Source organism: Halichondria panicea, chromosome 1 (assembly GCF_963675165.1).
Source record: "Halichondria panicea chromosome 1, odHalPani1.1, whole genome shotgun sequence".
Taxonomy (NCBI): domain Eukaryota; kingdom Metazoa; phylum Porifera; class Demospongiae; order Suberitida; family Halichondriidae; genus Halichondria; species Halichondria panicea.
This window is the reverse complement of record NC_087377.1, coordinates 15,164,896-15,189,964: the sequence shown is the minus strand read 5'-3', so window position 1 is coordinate 15,189,964 and position 25,069 is coordinate 15,164,896. Positions and strand designations below refer to the sequence as shown.

General features: G+C 38.4%; 2 protein-coding genes and 5 long non-coding RNA genes across 8 annotated transcripts; 5 read left to right on the top strand and 2 right to left on the bottom strand.

Moving 5' to 3' along the window:
- The first annotated feature begins 342 nt into the window (after positions 1-342).
- LOC135352406 (uncharacterized) lies at positions 343-1,356 on the top strand. Its single transcript, XR_010399780.1, has 2 exons — positions 343-631; positions 1,100-1,356. It is a non-coding gene; the product is annotated as an uncharacterized LOC135352406 (long non-coding RNA).
- Positions 1,357-3,209: 1,853 nt separating this feature from the next.
- On the bottom strand, positions 3,210-4,946 carry LOC135352403 (uncharacterized). 2 transcript variants are annotated; one of them, XR_010399777.1, is made up of 3 exons: positions 4,536-4,946; positions 4,200-4,423; positions 3,210-4,143 (listed from the first exon to the last, which is right to left on the bottom strand). It is a non-coding gene; the product is annotated as an uncharacterized LOC135352403 (long non-coding RNA). The 2 variants fall into 2 exon arrangements; XR_010399776.1 differs by having other exon boundaries at positions 4,200-4,946.
- Positions 4,947-4,953: 7 nt separating this feature from the next.
- On the top strand, positions 4,954-5,816 carry LOC135352404 (uncharacterized). Its single transcript, XR_010399778.1, has 2 exons — positions 4,954-5,179; positions 5,543-5,816. It is a non-coding gene; the product is annotated as an uncharacterized LOC135352404 (long non-coding RNA).
- A 1,026-nt stretch (positions 5,817-6,842) lies between these two features.
- LOC135352405 (uncharacterized) lies at positions 6,843-8,011 on the bottom strand. Its single transcript, XR_010399779.1, has 2 exons — positions 7,870-8,011; positions 6,843-7,504 (listed from the first exon to the last, which is right to left on the bottom strand). It is a non-coding gene; the product is annotated as an uncharacterized LOC135352405 (long non-coding RNA).
- Positions 8,012-8,029: 18 nt separating this feature from the next.
- On the top strand, positions 8,030-9,279 carry LOC135352402 (uncharacterized). The gene has a single exon (XM_064551588.1). It carries the CDS (start codon positions 8,115-8,117, stop codon positions 9,174-9,176), a length of 1,062 nt encoding a protein of 353 aa, XP_064407658.1. The 5' UTR covers positions 8,030-8,114; the 3' UTR covers positions 9,177-9,279.
- Positions 9,280-10,611: 1,332 nt separating this feature from the next.
- Positions 10,612-11,571, top strand: LOC135352401 (uncharacterized). The gene is made up of 3 exons (XR_010399775.1): positions 10,612-10,895; positions 10,958-11,018; positions 11,276-11,571. It is a non-coding gene; the product is annotated as an uncharacterized LOC135352401 (long non-coding RNA).
- A 187-nt stretch (positions 11,572-11,758) lies between these two features.
- On the top strand, positions 11,759-25,064 carry LOC135352053 (transient receptor potential cation channel subfamily A member 1 homolog). Its single transcript, XM_064551155.1, has 17 exons — positions 11,759-11,890; positions 14,798-14,831; positions 15,981-16,077; positions 16,497-16,667; positions 18,297-18,417; positions 18,654-18,772; positions 18,954-19,069; positions 20,015-20,138; positions 20,291-20,486; positions 20,799-20,973; positions 21,061-21,099; positions 21,156-21,628; positions 22,146-22,346; positions 22,521-22,589; positions 22,911-23,132; positions 23,436-23,567; positions 24,727-25,064. Exons 1-17 carry the CDS (start codon positions 11,846-11,848, stop codon positions 24,757-24,759), a joined length of 2,367 nt encoding a protein of 788 aa, XP_064407225.1. The 5' UTR covers positions 11,759-11,845; the 3' UTR covers positions 24,760-25,064.
- The last annotated feature ends 5 nt before the right edge of the window (positions 25,065-25,069 follow it).

Here is a 25,069-nt window from a genome sequence, read left to right as displayed (position 1 = left end):
GCCGGTGCACTCACAATTCTAAGGAGGCGCTCTAAATAGAAATACAAGCCACACCTCTAAGTAGAGGTTAAAGTACGTGTACTTTAACCGTAGAAATTATTTGGGGGTACTCTTTTTATTTGGGGATACTCTTTTTATTTGAGGGTGGTGTACTCTTTTTATTTGAGGGTATACTCTTTTTATTTTGGGGTATTCTTTTTAGTTCAGTGTGGAAAATATATTTGAGGGTACTCTTCAGGTCATGGAAGTAGGTACCCTCAAAAGAATTATTTGTGTACCTAAACTGATAAGAGTACCCCCAAGTGATAGTCTACACTAAAAAGTGTACCCCTGAATGTTTATTTTCTATACCAGTTTACAAAAAGAGTACCCCCTAGATACAAATACGTATAATACTCTAATTTTGGCACTAATATTGCGCCATAAATATTATTATTGCCTCAGATCATAGATAGTAAAGGAAAGGGATTGGAAACGCATCACGTGCACCAATGTTTTCAACAGAGCTTGTGTGTCACCATCCTACTTACGATTTTTAATGTTATTCATTGTTAGTCAAAAAGTCATTTGTTGTTTTTTGAGCTATATTTTTGGACTTCAAGATCATTATTTCAGCGTTCAAGCCAATCAAGTAAGCTGTTTGGGTACATAAAAACATAAGCTTTCCAATGGTAGTGGTCCCATAAAGTTTGGATGGTGTATTGCACCCCAAAAAGTGTTTTTAAACCTTGAAAGTTAGGGTGAGTTGTTTACAGAAGCTCTATTGCTCAATGTAAGGTATTATGGATTGGTTACATGACAGAATCTTGTTCTTACATAATAGAGCTATAGTATGATATGTAGCATAAGCCTCATATTGCATGGATTAGTGAGTTACAATCTGCTTTAAGTAAAAAATGTTGTACTATAGTGACAATTTTGTGGAAGCTATTTCTCAAATAGACTTTTGCAGATTAGCTGTATTGTTTTATATTATTGTAGTACTCATGCTAGAATGTAGTATGCAACTGATTTTGGAGTGATCAGGGCATCTATTCATGATTTACAGCAACTTTTATATCATGTTTTTTAAAGTGATTAATTAATTGTCTTTTTTTAGGATGTGAAGCAAAAAGCTCGTAAGAAAAGGTGCAAGTCCTCCTCAACCGTTTACCAGATCCCACTCTCTCTCAACAAAACAAAAGCATCTAGGAAGACATGAATTCAACAATGTCATCCATAAGACATTTAGTAACCTCACCTGTCACCTCATCATTAAGTATACATAATTATATACATGTTTATTTTTGCTTGTGTGTATACACTGTAGTTTTGCAACCACTTACTTTAAACATTATATAATATAATTTATTGACATCCCTTAGAGTACAGTATTACACTTATGATTAGTGTCAAGACTCACAAAGGGAGTTTAGTAAGATAATAAATACATTGTTGTCGTGTTTATAATTATGTAACTAAAATAGATCTAGCTTTTTTTACTGATATGGATGCCATCATGAAGCCCTTATCCTTTAACTACACTGTCCACAGTATGAGCTTAGACATGCTTAGGGCTCCAGCTTGAGATACTCTCATAATTATACCATGTGGCTTCGATTTACGCCGCAATGGAGGGCCTGTAAATCGAGGCTACAATCCGTAAGTAGGATGGTGACATATGACGTAATGCGTTTCCAATCCCTTTCCTTTACTATCAGTCTATCTCTTTCCTTGGCAATCTGTTGTAGAAATTACAACAATGGGTAAGGAATCGTTATGATGAATTAGATGAAGTTGTATGTGAGCTCCTCCCTGACAAACAAACTGTAGTCTAGGTAACCGCCTTATCAGTCAAGTAGGCTAAAAATCTGTGTCCTTTGATGTACTCTTTGTGCATATGCAGTTAAAAAAAAAAAAAAAAAAAAAGAAACCTTTGACTAGCTAGGAAGAGTAGCAGCAGTAGGCAGCAGTAGTAGTAGCAGTGCAAGCAGGACTAGACTAGATTAAAAAGTTGGTGGAAAGAATAACTGACCGTTTGGACGTCACCTGGCTGCCAGACTTTCATCTGGACTCTTCCCCCTGAGTAGCTGGCCTTTCTCTAAGCCACAAAACTGAGCAAGAAGCTGAAGAAGCAGCTAGACAGAGACATGTACCTAGCCTTGAGAATTGGGAGGCGTGGCTCAACTAGTTAGCCCAGCCCAGAGGAATTGTTACCGTGGGTACTGAACAACCGTAGAAGTAGGGCTACCCCTGGCTTTACTGAATTAACTAGCTGTGTCTGCTGTCTAGTTGGACCAGATTTAGCTAGATAATGGGGTAGAGAATAGTTGAGCGGTGCTGTGTGTAGCTTGAACTGTACTGGCTGGCAAGAATCTAGTAAGCACCCTATGCACTGATAACTCGTCAGAATGGAGGGTATGTTCTAGGGATCTGGACAGCTGTACATCCAAAGGAGCCAGGGAGTGCCAATCATCTTCTCCCAGTCTCTGACACGCTAAACAAAAGGAGCTAGAACTGGGAGTCCCAGCTAGAATTGCTAGCCGGATCTAGACTAATAGAATGACTTGGAGGCGTGGTGAGGCCGGATCCACACTAATTGATCGACCTAAAGACGCTCCTGTTCCAGATTTCACGAATGGCAAGGAAAGGGCTATGCTCAGATTGTTTTGAATTTACAGTAATTCCATTTAGTGCAATCTCGACCTTTGACCTCAGCCCAAAACAAAACATTGGAGAAAGGCAAACGATCTGAGAGATTAGTAAGTGCAATGGTATTGCTACCATTTAGGACTATCTATGCCACCACTAAAAACTTGAATTAGTTGACATTGAGTTGCGGACCCTATAGATATACTAGTTGGGCGGAGCCCGACCGTCCCTGACGGGAGGTCGGGGGACATGCTTATATAGGATTTGTACTTGTGTGTTATGTAATACTGCTTGGAGCATCATGAATATAATCATTTTAAGTGGGTGTTAAACGCAATATGCACCGCACTGCACCACACTGGCTGGCACTGAACAACATGACTTTGCTACTAAATAAATAAAGTACTGAGCAAGAATGGCCCAAGTGCTACAATGTTTTGGATGTGGGGATGAGCTATCAAGGCCTGGTAACAGGAGAGCTCTTGATGGTCCAGCTGGAAAGGAAGTGTTGGACCTGTGGACAATGCTACTGGAGAATGAGGAAGAACAGATGTGTGCTGATGTCGACATTAACAGTATTGTAAATGGCAGTGATAAAAACAGATTGCCCAAAATGTGCAGGAAATGTTTCGGTAGATATAGCAGCTTTCTTGAAGCACAGGTAATAATGAAAATAAAATTTGTAATTAGCTGAAAGAAGTAACTAAGTCTTAGGTCACACTGTCCACATAAACATGACTTAGAACAAGCACAAGCAATTGAAACCGAGATCAACATGTTTGTAATTGTCAATATTTCGGAAAAGACTATCCCTTCTACAATCTGTAGTGTTGAAGTTTGAAGCATATTCTTTAATCTCATTATCAACTTGATGGTAAATTCTTGCCTTCAAAAGGGTTACACGTGATGGTTTACCATCTCGACCTGCTCTACCAGTCTCTTGTACATAGCTACTGATATCGTCTGACAGGCCAACATGAATGATTTACCGAATGTTGGGACAATCAACACCCATACCAAATTCCATAGTAGCTACAACAATGCGAAGATTGCCATCACCCTTAAATAAACGAATGACTTCAGATTTATGGGCTGGATCAGTGACACTTGTAAACATGTCCACGAGGCGAAATTCAGGAAGATCAGGTGCATCATCAGGATTTGTGAATGCAGCTCCAAGGTAATCCTTAAAGAAGAGGTACATGTCACCACACACCAAAAGAACGTCCATATATGATTGTTGTGGGAAACTTGTTTCTCTCGATTACCAATTTCTGGGCCAAGTTTTGGAATGTCTCTGGTATACTTTTGAACAATCCAACAGCATAAATCAAATTTGGGATTACTGGGACTCTCGTAATGACAAATGGGTTTCTTAGGCCAACAATACGAGAAATGAATGAAATGTCACTTCGGGTAGCTGTTGCTGTTAGCGCCATCACATGAACTGATGTTGGAATGAGGCTGCGCACTTCTCTAATTCTCAACAGCATTTGCCTGAAAGTCTCACCCCTGCAATAATATTATTGGTACACATGTTAATAATAAACGATGAGTCAAATACATACCATTTCTTCACACAATGAGCTTCATCGATTATCAAAGCCTTGAGTCTATTAGCATACACATCTCCCCCCAGAAGTCTTCTCCAATGCTTCTTGCTGATGATCATTTCAGGTGTAAAGAATACTAGCTGATACTTTCCGTGGAAGATCGCATCCATTGTAGCTGCATCAGACATCTCGCCCGAGACATATGTGCTAGAGATGCCTTTAGAACAATAGATGGCTACCTATATAATAATAGAATAAAAGCATCCAGCTTAGAATGATCTAGTTATGTGTAAACAGCTCATATGCACATGTACGTATAATTATATGTATGTTCTATCTAGCCTTACATACCTGATCATGAATGATGGCCAGCAGAGGACTGGAGTAACTACTACTACTACTACAATAGAATGACCTTTCTCCTTCTCCAATATTTTGTCAAATGCTGCAGGCAAACAAGCATAGCAAAGGCTCTTTCCAAATCCAGTAGGCAATACAGCAAAGACATCTCTGTCTCTCAGAAAAGAAGTGACTACTTCCAAGCTGGTTAGCAGCTTCTGTAGCTGTGACAACTTGTGTAACTTTCTCCATTTTGCTCAAGGCAGCTCCGCCCAGCTGCACACCCACCTAGCTAAGTGGGTGTTAACCAACCACTTGCAATACTGCAATCTGATTGGGCTGCACTCCTCAGTGCAGCAGTACAAATCCTATATAAGCGTGTCACCCGGCCACCCGTTGGGAACGGGTGCCGGGCTCCGCCCAGCTATAGATATACAGGGTTGTCTAAGTTCACCGTGTTTGAAGCAGTGACGTCATTATAAACATTACATCATTACAAATAATCTTAGTTGAAGGATTCAGCACCATGATGAGAGATATAATAAATTAAATATACAGTCTCGAGCTCTCATACAGGGCCAGTAGAGACTCAGAGGGATGCTTACGCCTAGCTGGAGGACCTTGCTCACTGGAGGAACTTGCTTACTTTTGTGAGGGTAGGACTAGTAATGTATTGATAGCAGGTACTAGTCTTAGGCTAGCAGAGAGTGTGGTGTCACTGACTGACTTAAAGTACTGAGTAGCCAGATAAAGTTTGATCCAGAGCCTATTTACTATATTATTATAGTGTACAAGTAGTGTACAAGTGTACTAGCCAAGTAAATATTAAATATGAAGTTCTTTATAGGTCATTGTCAATAGTAAAACTCTGTCATTGGGGTCTGGAAGGCATTCTCTACATACATTTTTCATTATAATGTCTTAAAAATGTCGTTCTTCGAACTTTTGTGATTCTGTGATTCTTTACTCACTAATTCTGCAGTTACCCGTCGTTTATCTATTCTCTTACCCCTGTATAGGATGGCCAGTGTGGCATTCTTCTGTTAGCAGTGAAACAAAATAGAGGGTACACACTGTCAGTTTCCATCAAACATTTTCTTGTCACGAATCGTACACTTTAGTTACCGCTCAACTTTGTATATACTCGAAGTTGTATTTTTTGATCGTAATGTGTGCATAGCATGTACAGTGCAACAACCAAAGAGAGTAGATTTTTTTTTTTGGTACACATTTTTTACATTTTATGGCATATCTTCTAAAGTAAAAGTGATATGATCTATTTGAGTGCAGGTACTGAAAGTTCAACTATTGGCGCTTCCATTGGACCACCACCTGTTACATCACATGACATCATTAGTATAAAATGGCTGTCTGAAGATGTGTACTTCCGAAAATATGTTAGGAATAGAAGTAGCTTATTTGTTTGAGTTAAGATCTGAAATTTGTTGTGCATGTACCTGAGTATATTGCTCATCTTTTGAGCTTCAACGGAAGTCTGGGCTACTAGTAAGTTCTGAGAAATACTGCATTTTGTTGTTTTTTGGTGGCAAATATGTTAGGAATACAATTTTCGATTTTATATTAGTTAAGGTCTGATTTTTGAGCAGCATGTACTACAATAGTGTACTTTTCATCTGTACTAACTTACAGGAGTTAGGCTAGCCTCTTCTTTGCTAGAGCGGCCCATCTTGTCAAAAACTGCTTTTTATGACTTTTGGGGCGATTTGGCTACGTAGTAAGCTCAATTACCACGCCCCTGTGACACAGAATGACCAACATCAACTGTGTATTTGCAGGTAGACATCACATGACCTTTGGATGTAGCAAATAACAACAAGATGATTTGTGATGTCACAAATCAATGAATATCATTGCATACGTCAGCAAAAGTAGCAAAACTGAGCAAAATCACCATTTTTGACAAGAAGGGCCGCTCTAGCAAAGATGAGACTGGTCTAGCTCCTGTAAGTTAGTACAGATGAATTCTATGCTATTGTAGTACATGCTCCTCAAAAATCAGACCTTAACTAGCATAAAATCGAAAGTTGTATTCCTAACATATTTGCCACCAAAAAACAACAAAATTCAGTATTTCTCAGAACTTACTAGCAGCCCAGACTTCTGTTGAAGCTCAAAAGATGAGCAATATAGTCAGGTACATACACAATAAATTTCAGATCTTAACTCAAACAAATAAGCTACTTCTATTCCTAACATATTTTCGGAGGTACACATCTTCAGACAGCCATTTCATAGTGATGATGTCATATAATGTAACAGGTGGTGGTCCAATGGAAGCGCCAATAATTGAACTTTCAGTACCTGCACTCAAATAGATCATATCACTTTTACTTCAGAAGATATGCCACAAAATGTGAAAAAAAATAATAAAAAAAAAAATCTACTCTCTTTGGTTGTTGCACTGTACGCGTATACCCTATTTCCTACTACCATTGACTAATATTCGTGTTTAATTTTTCTCTTTGTAGTATTATGACCAAACTGACAATTCAACTGCCGAGTTTCAGCAATGCATAACAGTGATGTTATTCCGTTCCATCCGTCCACGATTCCAGAAGAGTCAGTGGGCGACTGTCATCTGTATCAGTGGAATTGTGCACTCAAAAACTAACTCCCCTCACCCTCTTTCAAATGTTCTGTTTGATGTATAGTGCTCATATTTTCTTGCTGCATTAATAGCACTTACTAGAAGCGTTTGAATATAATAATAATATCTACGTGTACCAAGTCTATATAACAGTGCATGGCCTTTGGCTTTGAGATGAGATGAGATGATAGGAGACGACCTTCAACCTATCCCTCAAGTCATAGTAGATTAGGCCTTGTGCTTGTGCTATAATCCCTTTGTCCAGTACGATTCGCGACAAGAAAATGTTTGATGGAAACTGACAGTGTGTAACAACGTGTACCCTCTATTATTTTTGTTTCACTGCTAACAGAAGAATGCCACACTGGTCATCCTATACAGGGGTAAGAGAATAGATAAACGACGGGTAACTGCAGAATTAGTGAGTAAAGAATCACAGAATCACAAAAGTTCGAAGAACGACATTTTTAAGACATTATAATGAAAAATGTATGTAGAGAATGCCTTCCAGACCCCAATGACAGAGTTTTACTATTGACAATGACCTATAAAGAACTTCATATTTAATATTTACTTGGCTAGTACACTTGTACACTACTTGTACACTATAATAATATAGTAAATAGGCTCTGGATCAAACTTTATCTGGCTACTCAGTACTTTAAGTCAGTCAGTGACACCACACTCTCTGCTAACCTATAAGACTAGTACCTGCTATCAATACATTACTAGTCCTACCCTCACAAAAGTGAGCAAGTTCCTCCAGTGAGCAAGGTCCTCCAGCTAGGCGTAAGCATCCCTCTGAGTCTCTACTGCACTGGCCCTGTATGAGAGCTCGAGATTGTATGATTTAATTTAATCTCTCATGCTTCAACTAAGATTATTTGTAATGATGTAATGTTTATAATGACGTCACTGCTTCAAACACGGTGAACTTAGACAACCCCATAGATACACTGTTTCAATAGTGCCAACATTTTAGCATGACAAAGTGTTCACAGAAGACACAGCTGGTGGCTATTGGTAGTGTACTGTCAACTGTACTCTGGACTTTGTTTCTGGTAAAGAAGTTGTATAGCGACAACACGGCGTTCCTCCCTAAGCCTATATCTGCAAATCCAGTTACAGAGAAGGAAAATCTGCCAAACTATACAAGCTGTATGCAACTGAGGGAGGAAGATCCCTACCCGACTAGTGGAGAACCCCTCAGTGGAAAGAATTTTTGTGAAGCATTCACAGGAACAAACCGTACAGACTGTGTTTATCTTCATCCAGAGATATTTCACTATGTCCTATTTACAAACAATCCGAAAGACAGCGTATTGGGTTTTCGAGAGTTTTTGTCGATATATTCAGTGGATAAGTTTTATAAGCCAGAGAAGATTGTCATACACTGTAGCCAATCGATCACTGGCAAGTATTGGGAGATTGTGCAGAAGTTGACTACTCCTATTGAGATGAGACTGACGGATCGAATAACTACTCTTGGCAAGAAACAGAAACCAGCATTTATTTCCCATGAAGCAGACTATCTAAAAATCAAATCTGGCTTCAGAGACGGGGGCATTTATTCTGATTTTGATGTTGTCATCCTCAATGGTTCAAAATTGCGTGAAATGCAACGACAATCAGAAATAGTGATTGGGAGAAACAACCCAGAGTGTACCGAAACTTGTGCCGGATTTTTTTCAAGTGTTCCCGGCTCACCATTTATGGGGAAATGGTTGGACAGTTACGAGAATAACTACAGGCCTGGATGGACATACAATGCAGGACATGTGCCAGCTCAAATACTACACCATTGCCCAGAATGTCATCGTGACATAACTGTTGATTATCACATGAGTAATTGGATTGACGCTGAATCTAAAAACTGGTTGAAGGAAGGAGGGCTTGAGTGGAGGCAAAAAGCAGTGGCTCACTATATGAACATAGGGTTTATGAAACCATTAAAACCACCTAAAGAATTACTTAGCATGTCGACTCCATTCTCAGAGATGGTGAAGTTTGTACTAGGGGACACAATCAATGACTTTATTATCTAAGTTATAATAGGTATTATAACTTATAATATTATTTACTCTATAGCAGCAATTGAACTGTGTACATTCAAAGGTCAAATTTTATTTTCGCCAATTTTGCTCAGAAGCAGAGATACAAGTCTCAAAGCCAGCTATGCAGTGACCTCGAGAACAAGCCGCTCATGATATCGAGGCTAGTACAAGAGCAAGACTTTTGATTGTATCTCTGCTTCTGAGTAAAATTGGAGAAAATAAAATTTGACACCCCCTGAAAAATAATGTTTTAAACTGATAGACACTAAAAACTAGCTGTGAAATAGTCTGCAAGAGAAGTTTGGATAAATCCAATTAGTGACCTTAATTAGCTAAGGTCAAGTGGTTCCAGCCTCCTCTGGAACAAAACCTGACATTGGAGTGGTGCCCAGCCTAGACTCGCAAGCCACTCCCTTTTCTCTGATTGGACGGGGGCGGGAGAAAAGGGACTGGTGACTCTGGGCTACAGCTTGTGTAAATCAGGAATGCTATTAAATATTAATGTCACGTGCAAATTATCCAATTTATTCTGATGCGTCAAAAGCTAAAGACACACAGAAGACAAGTATACAGATCTATTTAGCCAGCCTTTTGATTTTATAGATCCTTGTACCAGTGTCTGTTGTGCCATAACTTGTGGATTAGCATGGAACAGCTGATGAACGTAGAAATCTTGGCAGTCCTTCTTTGAACCGAGGAGTGGCAGCGATTTAAGACAGCTTGTACAAGTCTGACTACTCTCAATTCAACTGCTGCCGTCTGCCATTATCTGTCTTGTATTGTACAGGTTATTAAAAGCTTTAGGCAACCAATGACTTTCGGCTGCCAGTTCTCATCACGTAAAACTAAAACAAGCTAATCTCTGCTGGTGTCTTAGATGACTATATCCTAGCTGAATGCCTGATGATGTTATTACTCCATCATCTTCTCTTTTCTAGCACTAGCATCCATTCTTAAACTGTAGCTAAGAAGCCCGCGATCACTTTTGCAGGCTACGCAATTCTACTTAACCTCACGCAATTTTTGGATCACGTGGAAAAATCAATGAATAATCTCTACCCAAATTCTGGTAGAGACACAAAATGTGTCCCAGAGTCACCAGTCCCTTTTCTCCCGCCCCCGTCCAATCAGAGAAAAGGGAGTGGCTTGCGAGTCTAGTGCCCAGCCCTACGCAGTTGATTGGACTCCGCCCAACTAGCCTAGTACGCTAAAGGCATGGGTTGGAGGAAATAAAGAAGAAAACATTGACCGAAACGCGGATCGTCAATGCTATTTTTTACGTAGCGTTAAAATCTCATGCCTATCTGGGCTATCATATTTATAGTTTTGATAAGACAGCTGTATGTACTGAACTATAGTAGTTACACACTTCTTAACAGGTTTGCAGTAAGTACTAAGTCTATATACCTATTGCCTGTACCAAATTTAAGTGAAATCTTTTGTTACTGACCATCTAGCTACATGAACCAAAAATTGTTTTGAGTGGTGGTAAGCAAACAATTTGCTATAATGTATTTGAACCTACTAACGTCTTATAGTTAGCTACCAGAATTCTTCGTAGATAGTAGGTGTATAAGAGAATTTATTGGTAGGCAATTTGCTGTATAATCAAGTAGAATTAGGTTGACTATCTGTTTGCTGGTCTAGCTACGTGACATTGTAACAATTTTTTTTACAGATTAAAGCCAGATATCATGTCATCAATTGAGGGTATGTTGAATTTACCATAAATTCCAAGCAAACTATAATTATTGTTTTTCTCGCTGTTCCAGGTACAATGCAAAAAAACCTTCAAGACGAGGTGCAAGATTGCAATCTCCAAATTGCTATAGGGTAATTCATAATTATACAATTACCAACATAATAATAATTATAAAGCTATAGGACAATGCATGTTATATAACAGTTTCATGCATGATTCAATGTATGTATCTACCTAGTTTTTTTCAATGGAAAAGAGTACGGCTATCTAAAGAGTGCAGCTTGATAAGTTATCCCTAAAGCATTATGTACTTAAATAGCCTAGAAAATCCCATAGGCTCTGAAGTCCTCAGCCCCCTCTTCACTTATGTCATTGCCTCCCTTTACAGTGTTGAGCAAAGACAGTCCGGATCCGGGCCAAGTAAAGACCTACTATACCGTATAGCGCGAAATTTTCGAGGCACTTATATTTCGTGGATTGGCCTCTAAAAGCCATTTCGTTGCACAATGTTCGCGGAATGACTGCTAACTGGAAGCCACGCCTTAAATCTTTGCACGTTATAGCATGCAGGTAATTAATTAACAATTTTCGTGGACTTATTTTTCGTGTAAAATTCTAACCCACGAAATCCGCGAAAATTAAGTCCCTCGAAAATTTCGCGCTATACGGTATATAGAGATGATGATCATGATGACCAAAAACTGTTTGCATAATTATCATAAAATCTTGAATGATCCTATTCAATTATTAAATGCTCTGTCATTGTGATGTTATATTATTATAAGTGATCAGCACTAGCTGCATGTACATGTTCATGACATTGTAATGCAATTTGGCCTGGAATGTCATTAAAGGTCATAATTATTAGTGAAAGTTCACGATGCTTCCATGAAAGTGGGTGGGACTAATTGTAGTCCTTTGTTTATAGCCAGGCAGGCTGAGAGTGGCAGCGCAGAACATGGCATCTCTAAAAGATGTAGACATTGAGTTAACTCAAGTTGAGGTAAGCTGCATGCTTGTCATGTGTCAACAGCTAGGGATATTCCAACAGGAATTTATGGTTTATAGTATAGCTGTAGGCCCTATAATTATATCGCTTATTTTGACATTCTGTTGCCTGAACTACTCGATCATACATTAACAATGTACCATAATTGTGCCATAATAGTCTGTTTGAAGCCTACACGGATCAGGTGGCATATACGGCACCGGATGTGGACACGCCCTAATTTTTGTTATTTTCCCTAAGCTAACCCGAACCCCTCCCCCTTCAAAATTACATCCGGTGCCGTATATGCCACCTGACCCGCCTACACAATACGTGTCTCATAATAGGCCCTTGTACTCTATTTGTGTTAATTAAACACGAGGGGCTATTATGAGACATCAACACCTCAGTTTGGATTCCCCTGTTTTACAGTATTCTCCTAAGGAAGTAAACTAGTCTCTTCACTAACAACCATGGTCAATAGGCTTTGCATGAAAGCAAAAAGTTCGAGTAAAAGTGCTTTGTTTAGGGCTAATGCTAGATTTTAGTGATTGCTGGATGTTATGAGACTGCATGGGGAAGTATTATGAGACACCATTGTAATTCATTCAAATTGGCTACGTCTGGCATATCTTGTAATACAGTCCTTCTCCTGTCTACAAAAACAGTTACTCTTGTGGTAACAGATACTATTACTATAAATTATTTCACACCCACTTAATAAATTCTGGGTTAGGGTATTGTGTTTCGCCCCCTGCGATATTTATGGAGTATGAATATCATTATTGCTATGTTTTTAGTGTAGCATCAGACAAGTTGTACTGGAGTTTTCTTGCGTCAATTTTTAGCATGGATAAACCCGGGAATCCTCAACTGAGGGCTCTATCCAATTAAAGAAAGGTAGGGGCAGGGCCAGACGAAGAGAAATTTTGAAAAAAGTCAATCTGGTTGGAGCTAGCCTCCTGTTAATCGAAATATCAAGCGTATTTTTAGATACTTACCGTCTACTCTTAGCTTTTACTCACCCGTATGAAGTTTTACAACAAATATCTCTTCGTCTGGCCCTCTGGAAGGTACTTAGCTACATATAGATACCAATAAAGCTTGCTGAAAGTACTTACTGCTCTTATAAATTGACGCAAAAAATAGTCTATACACTTGCGGTTTTGATGCCCACTTTTCTCATTCATGCATCTTCATAATCATGGCATTCTTACACAAAACAATAGCAATAGAGTTAATAATCATACAATACAAGTACAGCAGACTTCTTTGAACCTGCAAGAGAAAAAAAGCTGACAGAATTAAACTCATGAATATTCATGAGAGGTATAGTGCTATTATACTATAATTAATTGCAGAAAGAACAGTTGCAGAAAGAACAGCTGAAGACTCCTTTAAAAAAACTGTCTCATAATTGGTACCGTTGTCATAAAATTTTGGGCCCCCCTATGTTTACACCCCCCAGGGCCTAGAATTTTAATATTTTGGGCCCCCCGGGCCTAGAATGTTAACAGTTTAGGCCCCCCAGGGGGTCCATTCTGTTATAATTCTAGGCCCCCAACTGTGAGATTAGGCCCCCTCTTTTCTGCTATCCTTTTCTGCACATAGAACAAAGATAAACGAAGTCAATATTATGGTAAGGTTAGCTCTATTAGTTGACAAAGAATCAAAGAGACATGCATGCAAAGACTCTGTATAAAAGTACTAGCAAAAATGTTAGCTATCACGGAATTCAAAGTGAAGGAAGATTTACCTTCAAGTTACTCATGCTTAATATACCTATATAACAGCTCTGTAATGTTGGATCTGCCTGTAAGACAATCGATGTTGTGTATACTGATATATATAGCTATCGCCATTAAATTATTTACAACTTCTTGCTATAGCTAGCTTTGCCATTTCAACTTTCCCAGCAGGACAAAACATGGTAGCGTTATCCTCCGAACGGCTGGCTGCCAAAGGAGGCGAAATTTTGTGAATTCACAATAATTATAAAACACACGATTTTCAGTGCAAAGACAATTCATATCTTCTTCCATATGTTTTCCTACATGGAAGAAGATTGATGTATGGAGATGCTCCAGTATATATATATAATTATAGCTCAGCTCTCAATATGGAATCATAGAGAGAATTAGAGAGAAACTCTTTTATCTATGGTGGAATCACATGCAGTACATGCATGCATGACTGTAATAAGTGCACAAGCAAGTGAGCCCTGCCCACTTATTAGACTGATCGAGCCTTGTGTAAAGCTCATTGTTTGAAGATTCTAGTAGTTCAGGTTTGATAAGCTTTTTGGATTAACCCATGCAGCTGACCAATTCGGGACAGTTGGCCCCTATATGTATGTGCTTCGTGCTGCATGAGGCCTGATTCATGGAATGGCTGTGACCAGCCGGTCGACCAGTTGCTTGAAATGTGTGTGTGTGTGTGAGGAGAGCTTTATTCAGCAACTGGCACTGCATAGACTGTAAATACTGTATTATATACACTAATAATTATAGCTGGTTTTATATGTTGTTGTACTTTGAGAATACACTATTACTGCAACACAACATTAACAGCGCTGTTAATGGGGGGGCCTAAAATTTTATGACATCGTCTCATAATATAATTATACTCTCTTCTACTCCATGCATACTCACTATATTATAATATCAGTAGTGGATTCGGAAGAATCGATATCATCAGTATACACCATAGCAGCTTCTATATAACTAATAGTATTAAGGTTACCGGTGGTCATGGTAGTAAGTGCATGCTGCGGTCTCTTTGGAAGCCGACTATATATATATAGGAAACTGGTTTTTAAACCACTTGTTTTTACAAACGTATTATCATAATTATTTCAGAAGTCGTATAAATGAATGGAAATGTGAAACTCTCCCTATAGCTAAGTACGTTTTACACATGCAGGCGAATGATGGCGATGGAAGGAGACGTTCTGAAGGTAAACAAAGATTAAATCCACCCAACCGTACGAAATAATAGTTGTACGAAATAATAGTTGTAACATGCATGCATGGCTATCTATATAGAGTGCAGTGGCGGATCCAGGAAAAAAGGAAAGGGGTTTCATTGCCCTTGGGATCCACCACTGTATTAATTTGTTTATTAGGTACAAACCCGAGGGCTGTGTTCCACCCGAGGGAGTACTGTACATACAAATGCACGGTGGTTCTAACCGGGCCACAATATGCCTTGAACTATGAAAATGTGACTATAAGAACGCTTGCTGAATGTAATTCCTCTACTCTTTAGTTATGCCTCGAGGCGTAGCCGCACGAGGGATACGGTAAAGCTGACTGTGCATGTACATGTGTGTCTGTAACTGCTCAACGGTTGTAATGCGACGAAAAAACTAACAGCTTCTATATACTAGGCTTCTAGCCACGTTCTCTTGGATTTTGATTCGTCGATTTACAAACTAAAGTTTTGTTCTCCAGTTTTGGCTAATTTTACTTACAGTGAAGGCTGTTGCAGTCTCTTCAGAATCTTTCGTAGCATCAACTGTTCACACAAAGTTTCTATTCAACTTATAAGTAGCCTTGCACTAAAGCGCTAGCTTTTTATTAGCACTGGCAAGGATCAGAAAAGAGCTGTAAAGCTAACTATTATTTTGTGCACTTGATCTCTTGCAGACACACCCTTTACCTGTGGATGTATGTACATGCGCGCTCATCCCCACAATCATCATGTGAGAGAATCCATTTTGAACCCTATGCAGATCCTGGCAAAATCAATAATTATTTACTTCTATTTCTTGAGGGGCCTGCATGGTTACATGCACTGCAATGATACACCATATTTATAATTATACACAATAAATTATAGAGATGTACAATATAGATGCATGTGCACAAGTCTTTTCTTCTCTTTTAGATAATTATAATTATACACTTTCCTTATTGTTATTATGTATAGATAGTTACTACTTTCTGTGCTTAAATTATTATCACGGAAATTTTGGAGGTTGGCACCTATCGGACAATCGAGGCTCAACTGTATTGCCATTGTAGTCATCCATAATTATTATTCTTGCCTTGTATTATAATAATAATTATACGACTAAGATATATTGCATGTCATATTTACACAGAGAATGAAGACGATGATCAAGTGGTTCAAGAGAATTTAGCCTATAAAGAAGGCAACGACCCTCCTGCACACATTGCTGCTCTATCCAAGAACTTTGAGTTAGTTCTTACTGACCTTACGTTCTCTAATTAGACTACCATAATCTACCGAGACTACGCCCACCTAATTTCATGCTACAAAGTAGCAACAGGTGGAATGGGCTTAATTTCAAAAATGGTAGTTTATTCTCGAAATTAAGCCCACCCAGGTGTTTGCCTCAAAATTACGCCCACTGATTAAGGATTGCTAAGAGGATGGGCGTAATTTCGGTAGAGTACGGTATATAGATGCTATCCAACATCTTAAAATGCATGCATGCATGTGCATGCATAATCATACGCAATCTATAATTATACTGTAACTGTGCATTCATAATTATAGTGTGTAAAATAATAAAATTATTATACAGTTTAATGTGTATATTAATTAATACGTATGTACCATGTAATATTTTCCCCTCAAACATTTATACTAACAGTGAGTTGAAAGGACTAATTAAAGAAAATCCACGATGCATCTATGATGAGGGTATTTCTGAGCAAACAGTTCTTCATGATGCCGTCGAGAGTGGAGATCTAGAAATAGTCCGTTTCGTTTTGGACACTTCTGAGAACTATCCACCTATCGGAGATAATTTTCTAAACCTAAGGTTCAAAATTAATATGTACTTTGTGTAGTAATAATTATTCGATTGCAGTAGAGCTAGGACATATGGAACAATGATGCATAAAGTAAACTTGTTGATGTGTACGTGTGCTTGTGTACATTATTATGCCTCGGTGCACATGCGCAAGCGAGGTATACGGTAGTGTGTTTGTGTGTCTGTGTGTCTGTATGTGTGTGTAGACTGCTACAGCTGCTCAAGGATGAATCAAGTGCAAGTAAGAGTTTCTATAAGCTTCTAGTCATGTTTTCTTGGATTTTAATTCGTGGATTTGCAAAATAATGCTTCGTTCTCGAGTTATGCCTAGTTTTACTTACTTGGAATGCCATTGCAGCCTTTTCAGAAGAGCACGTAGCCAAACTTGTTTACCGAGTGTACTACTCTATACTTAGTAGTTAGCTCTGCACTAGAACGCTAGCTATTGGTAGCTGCAAGAGTGAGAAGAGAGCTGCAAGGCTCTGCTGATGGCAGCCATTAATTTTAGACTTGAACTTTTGGCATTGTTCGTTTTTAACAACAATCATGGTCGATTATTACCCACTCTTTGAGTTTGCATGCAGCAAAATAATGATTGCAAAAATAAGCTATTAGTATAGCTTTATGTTATGTTATAGTTAGAACATGGGCATGAGGTATCTATGTGTTATAGTGTCCCAAAGCTCGAGGGCTTTAGCCCGAGGGATGAGGGACACTATAACCATAGATACCGAATGCACATGTTCTAACTGATTTAGATCCCAAAACCTATTGGCTACTAGAAATGCACTAGTTTAGCAACAGTCAATCTATATAAACAGCCAACCTAGCAACTGCATCATTATTCTTTTGAAAACTAATATCTGATGTTGGCATCTCTGTGTCTCTACTAAATCTGTGGTCTCTATTCAAGTCAACCTTGTTCCTCCACCTCAGTTTGATGGACAAAAGTATAGTCTTAGCTCCACCCACAAAACAGAAACATCCAGCTCCTCCCCCTGTTTTGCAGCAAACAAGCCCAGCACACTTCCCAAGAAACGAGCGGCTCGTACTACTCCTCACAAAGCGAAAGGAAGACACCTAAGCTATAATTTGCAACAAACAAGCCCAGCAAACGAGCGGCTCCTATACTACTCTTGAACAAAGCGAAAGGAACTTTAGGAAGAAGCCAAAGCTAGAATCCCAGCACTTCCATACATCCAGCTCCTCCCCCATGCAGCCTTGCAGTAAAAAAGCACAGCACACTGCCCAAAAAACGAGCGTCTCCTACTACTCTTGAACAAATCCAAAAAAAGAAACTAGAGCTTCTCTCTTTCATTCTAGTTCTGTTATTATTAGACAAAGCATCTAGCTACAATAATTTTTATGTTATTACATGTCTTGTAAATCACAATACAATGTACAATGTTGTAGTTTGTAGCCCAGAGCAATCTATAGTACCAGTACTATAGCTCATAGTTCCCTGCTAAATACACTCAAATGGGATCTAAGTAGCTTTGGCATCTCCACCGAGGCATCAGCACCTGCGGTGCTTTCATTTTACATATAATTTAATTATAGGTATCATAATTATTATACACAATCATGTGTACAGACATACATTTATTAATTATTTTGATATGTTCTGTCTCATTATAGAGATGTCTCTGACTTTACACCACTTCATCTAGTAGCTATCCATGGATCAGTGGAGATTGCAAAGCTGCTTATTAAACATGGAGCTAGTGTAAATCCAAAAGGTGCAACTAAGAAGGACTTTGTAAGTTCAAACGTTTAAATGCATGCGTATATAGGCATATATAATTATGTATAAATTGTATACTTATGGTATAAGTCGATTCTGGTGTATTGATTATGTCCACCTAATTAGTAGGCTCCTATTTCCAATGATAGTATACAATTATGTTAATAATTTAAGCCCGATCTTCCAGAAAGTACTTATAATAATTCATATACGCTCTTGAATTACAATTCATAATATCTCTTCCAATTCAGAAAACTCCTTTCCATAAAGCTGCTTACTACGGCAAAGTTGAGCTAGCTTTGTATCTACTGCAACAGGGAGCTGTCATCAGTTACCAAGCCTTTAGCGACATTATCGGAGGTGGATACGAGTGAGTTTTATCATTGATGTAATTAATCTCTATACTGTTTTGAAGACGTGTATATATACATGAATACGTACATGTATATAATTATAGCGTATATATAATTGTGGGCATTATTAAGTTGAAAACTATATTGTAGTATATACACCAACTGTTTAGTCTTTATACTGTTATTAATTTTGTGCAGGAAGCTTGCCAAGGCTGTCATTGAGACTGACCAATGGCCTCTCGCCTTGCGAGGCACGTACAAAAGACATGGGAAGAAAACAACAGCTTTCCGAGAGTTGATTGCAAAAATGCCAGGTATTATATAATTATAAGATACGATTTAGCCTCGATTATCCAAAATCTCAATTAATCGGATGAAAGATTCGTGCAAATTCATATAGCAAGTGCCCACGTGGTTGAAAGCTTTTTGCATTGCTGCTGCATGATTAGCAAAAACAGCTAAACGCTGCATCTTAGCCTAACAGTATATAGCTTGCTATAGTTATACCTTGTTGTTTCCACTGATGTATATTATATATAATTATAGCCAACTTGTAATATAGCTCTGGACATAGTTAATTAATTATTGATGGGCGTGGCTACGGAATAATTTTTTGAACAATATAGGCACAGTGAAAATAGTTTAAGGATATTCATTGAGATGCACATGCACAGTATATAAGCTCAGAATACGCCAACAATGACATTCACATGACAGTAAATAACAATGAATAAATTGACTGTCAGTCCAATCAATGTTGAAAATTAAGTTAAGCGTGCCTATATATAGGTGTGTTATTTCACTGCTGAAATTGACTTAATCCACATTTTTTTGTTATGAGGCCACACAGTCAATTTATAGTTTCTCAATTTAGTAAGCAGATTGAGGGCATTGATGATAATGATTGAAAACACATCCCCAACGTCCTCAATAAGCGGAGCACATAATTAATTTTAGTCATAATTATATTCATGAGAAACAAATTTTTTCTTTTTGAGGTCACGTGATATTTAACTTTTTTGGAAAGCTGGCAAATTCCAGGCTTGAGAAACTACAAATTGACTTTGCCGGCATGGCCTAATAGGCCAATGTGTTATTTCGCTGCTATGTGTGTGTAATTTGTATCAGAATTACTTAATGTGACAGTGTCATATATACGGCTGATGACAATTGAGACTCAACTTAATATTGATGATTCACTTACCCCCCCCCCACACACACACACACACACACACACACACACACATGTGCACACACAGACGTTGCTGAGATTGTTCTGAATCGTTGCACGGTTGAAAAGGAGAGTAATAAAAAACAGCAAAGTCGTGAAGGCAAAAACTATGAAGTGCTGTTTAACTACGAATTTATCGAAGATTACAATGGGTATATACATAAATTGAACTTTCTCCATTAAAATAATTATTATACATACTGATTGTATATAGCTCTGGCTATGAGGCGGTTTAATTCAGTGTGCATGTGCATTCACAAACTATAACAAATTCTATGGAAGTCATTGTAATTTTTGCATGCAGTGGAGACACTGGGAAGCAGGAAAGTGCTAACCGTCAAAGTACAGCGGAAAATGAAAAAGTGAACAAGCAGAAAAGTGACGGTTCAAAGAAAAAAACATATAAAACCAGTTTTGCTGAGATCACAGCAGACCAGCCCGCTACTCATCGCTGGGGGCCCAATATATTTACCAAGGCAAACCATCCTTTACAAATAATGGTGGGTCTGTCTGCATGTTTGTGCCGATGCAAACTATAATTATAAGTAATTGTTCACGTGTCTTTCCGGCTCGTTGTATAATTTACCCCAAGATGCAAATACAAAATTGTTGTTATACAGTATATGAAATTATAGGTATTGGTGGCTCACCTGTATAATTTTATTGTCCACTATATACATTAGAATTTATGGCAGGAAAACCTCCGAGGACGAGGGTGAAGCCCCTTTGAATTTTACTGTAAACCCCACCCATGCAGTTGCTATGACCCCGGGTATTTTTAATAATTATAGACATACTCATTTGATCTGCAGGTGAACTACAACCAAATGAATTTGCTCAATCATCCTGTCGTGGGTTCTCTCGTTCATCACAAATGGAAGAAGTATGGTTTCGCGCTCTACATAACAAACCTCTTCGTTTTCGTCTCGTTTCTGGTACTCCTGACAACTTTTGCACTGATTGTGCCCAACCCAAAGAGTGAAGATTGTAAGCTGTCTTTCCCACCCGTATAATAATTATTCTATTAATATTCGTTTCTCCTATACGTATACCTATGTACATGCATGCGTGCAGGTATTTTAAGAAATGCATCCAACTCAACAGTGTGTCCAGGTAAATATACCACAATAGATAATGCAAGACTGCATGCATGTGTATAACCATTACAGATACTATTGAAAACAAGAGAGTGTCTATTTTCGTACTATCTGTTTTCGTTCTGATTCTGGCGTTTCTGAGATTTGTATTCGAATTTATCCAATTTGTAACGCAGACAATTTCGTTTGTTGTTGACTGCAAATACTGGCCGCTAGAATTTACTCAGCTCTTACCTTATGTCACTGACTGGGTGAACTGGATTGAAATAGCTCAGTACACTTGCACAATAGTTTTCTCTATCGGTATACACACCACCGACTGTTTCTGTTCTTCTAGCGAACTTTGGCAGACTGGAGTGGTGGCTGTGTTTTTGGGATGGACTGTTTTGATATTGTTCATATCGAAATTTCCTATTGTTGGGATTTATGTGATTATTTTGATTCGAATCTGCATCACTTATCTCAAGATGTTTTTACTCACCGTTCTAATGGTTTTCGCTTTTGCATTAACATTCTATTTGATCTTTTTTGATTTGAATATTATGGTAAGTGCATTTTTAATTGTCTCGTTAAGAACTACCGTGCACTATTTGTCTTACGTATGACCAAGAGTTCATTAGGAAGAGTACACAACTCCTGTACACAAAAGCATTCCTCCAGACCTACGTCACAGATACTGGCTGTTGTAACCGCAACTAGCATGCAGGAAAGGCAATTAGTAACTACGTTATTCATTGCATTTCTTACTGGCAGTTGTAATGAATAACATTAGTGATAATTTTCATTGCAAATTTGATTTCACAGTTTATACAACAGCATGTGGTTGCGACATAGGTTGGAAGAAACGCCCCCTATGGTTTTAAGTGGAGTTGCGTACTCTTCCTAATCAACTCTTGGTATAGCGGGTAATTTTCGTTGGTGCGCATTTTCATATTAACAGCCCAATTCATATTATAGCTCAAGATAGTGACTATTGTGGTAGAATATATAATTATACGTACCATGCATGCTCTACAATACGAAATATACGAAAATGTCCCACCATATATGCGGTACATGCAGCGTTCACCATTTGCTGATCCTGGCATATCGCTAATGAAAACTATGACAATGTCAACTGGAGACGTGAGCTTCGACACCATCTTTCGACTGGACCCATCTGGAGACAGCGATGGGAAACAGCAGATTCAGTACCCTCCCTTATCCTATATCATCTGGTTCCTGTTCATTGTATTCATGCCTGTCATTCTCGTCAACATGCTGGTACGTTGTTGGTATGGCGAATTAATTTACGTATACATTGGCATGCTCCTTTTATTGTGATACATTGACCCAAAACCAATTCCCAACTTCATTTCCTGAATTCATGTCACTTTCAATGAACACTATTATTTGGGTGCGATTACATCACCGCTGTAATATTTAACTCTCTTATAGACAAGTTTAGCTGTTGACGATACTGAGAAAATCAGAGGAGAAGCTCAATTGCAAAACCTCGCCCTTCAAGTTAGTACTGTAACCAATATACATGCATACATAGTTTAGCTGTCAGCAAAAAATTGCCACTGGTGGCTCCATAATTTATGGTGGAGAATTAATGTCTAATTGCTTATTTGCATGTTATAGCATACACACTCACTCCACCCACCCCACACACTCACTCTCACCCCCTCCGCACACACTCACTCCCACACCCTCCACACACACTCACTCCACCCACCCCACACACACACACTCACTCCCACCCCCTCCACACACACTCACTCCACCCACCCCACACACACACACTCACTTAACCATTTGTATATACATGTCTTCTCTCGCTAGGTTGACCAGGTGTTAGCTATCGAGGAACTCTACTTCAATATTAAGAGATTCTTGCCAAAACGATTGGTTAAGGTTTTGGACAAACGAATAATTCGCTACCAAAAAGTGACTCCAAATGAAGAAAAGAAGTGGCCCTTGCTTAATGATTTCTACTTTGAGCTCTGGGGTGGCTGTCGCTACGACCGCAATGATGTCATCGTCAGGGTTATTGACCCTCCAAAGGTCTTTATGGGATAGTTGTGTATAATTATAGTGCGTGCATGTGTAAAGAGAAATTTGGATAGTTGAATTCCTGTATACTGTAGCTATCAGTTGCAAAGCCTGACGCTGCATGTACGTATGTAGCTAATCATCCACTTTACGTTTTAGTGCATATATGCATGATGGGGTCATCGTATTCATATTTCAACAAACCATAAATTTCTGATAACAATTATAGTTGCAAATAATTATTGTTTAGAGAATATTAATTTTTGTGACACATGTTTGCTTCGTGTAATTAAATTGACATAATTATCTCAACAGACAGAGGTGCTTGAGAGAGTGCTGGAGCTGGAGAAAGACATGAAAGGCATCAAGAATGACATGGCGGATATCAAAGAAGACATGACGGACATCAAGAAAGACATGACGGACATCAAGGCTTCCCTGCTTCGGGTTAGTATGCGTAAAAGATCACAGTAAAAATTGGCTACATTCTACATACATCAATTATAATTATGCACGGTATTTTCGCTGTTTTATATAGGTTAGTAATACTCACTGAAATAGCTAATGGCTACATTTGTAGAACAATAATACTTTAAGGTGACATATTTTCACACATGCAGATAGCAATTTCACTGTTTAGCTCATTTTGCTTTTCTAATTACTCGTAAGTGGTTTTAATGAGATTCATTGCATTTTCCAATTATTTGCGAGTACACATAAATTAATACCCGCGAAAATATGTCACCTTAATGGTTAACGTGCTTGACACTTACCGTATCGTGCATTGACATTTACTGTATAATTGTACGAGGCAAATCGCAATTAAAATGAAAGCACCGCAGATTCTAATGCCTCGGTGGAGATGCCAAAGCTACATAACATAAAGCTGCTACTAATAGCTTTTATGCACATGATAAAAACAATTTAATTTTGCTGCATGCAAAAACTCAGAGTGGGTAATGATCGACCATGATTGTTGTTAAAAACGATCGATGCCAAAAGTTCAAGTCTAAAATTAATGGCTGCCATCAGCAGAGCCTTGCCGCTCTCTTCTCACTCTTGCAGCTACCAATAGCTAGCGTTCTAGTGCAGAGCTAACTACTAAGTAGAGTAGCAACACTCGATTAACAAGTTTGGTTACGTGCTCTTCTAAAAAGGCTGCAATGCCATTCCAAGTAAGCAAAACTAGGCATAACTCGAGAATGAAGCATTATTTTGCAAATCCACGAATTAAAATCCAAGTAAACATGACTAGAAGCCTATAGAAACTCTTACTTGCACTTGATTCATCCTTGAGCAGCTGTAGCAGTCTACACACACAGACACACACAGACACACAAACACACTACCGTATACCTCGCTTGCGCATGCGCACCGAGGCATAATTACAGTACACAGTAGACTTTCGTCAATCCAGCCACTTTTGGGACAGTGGCCGCGGCTAAAAAGTGGTCCCTACCTCGAATCTAATTACTAATTTGCGGTTCTGTCTTGAGGATAATGAACATCTCAAGTTTAAATGGCTTTTACAGTCACTGTGAATATGCCCTGAGCTGCTTGCATGGGAGTAATAATTAATTAATTCAAATTGAGTTGTTTTTTGCAGCTACTGCCTGAAGTTCTAGACCGAAGTGTATGAAGACTAAACTGTGACAGCAAGTAAAGGTTTTACTGCACAAACACATCAAACAGAAGTTTAAAAATTTTTTTGGTATAATTATCGAGCTATAGATTATAGACTATAATTTATGATCAAAACACTCTGCAGACTTATAGGTCAATCTATATCGTATATATACGTAATATTAATTGAACTTACATTGCATTGATCGTGACTTTTTAGTACAATTTTCTTAGACGTATGCAATAATATAATAATGTTGAAGTACTTTTATATAAAATTATAATTATCATACGTTGGAGATTTTGATCCATATATGTGCACTTTC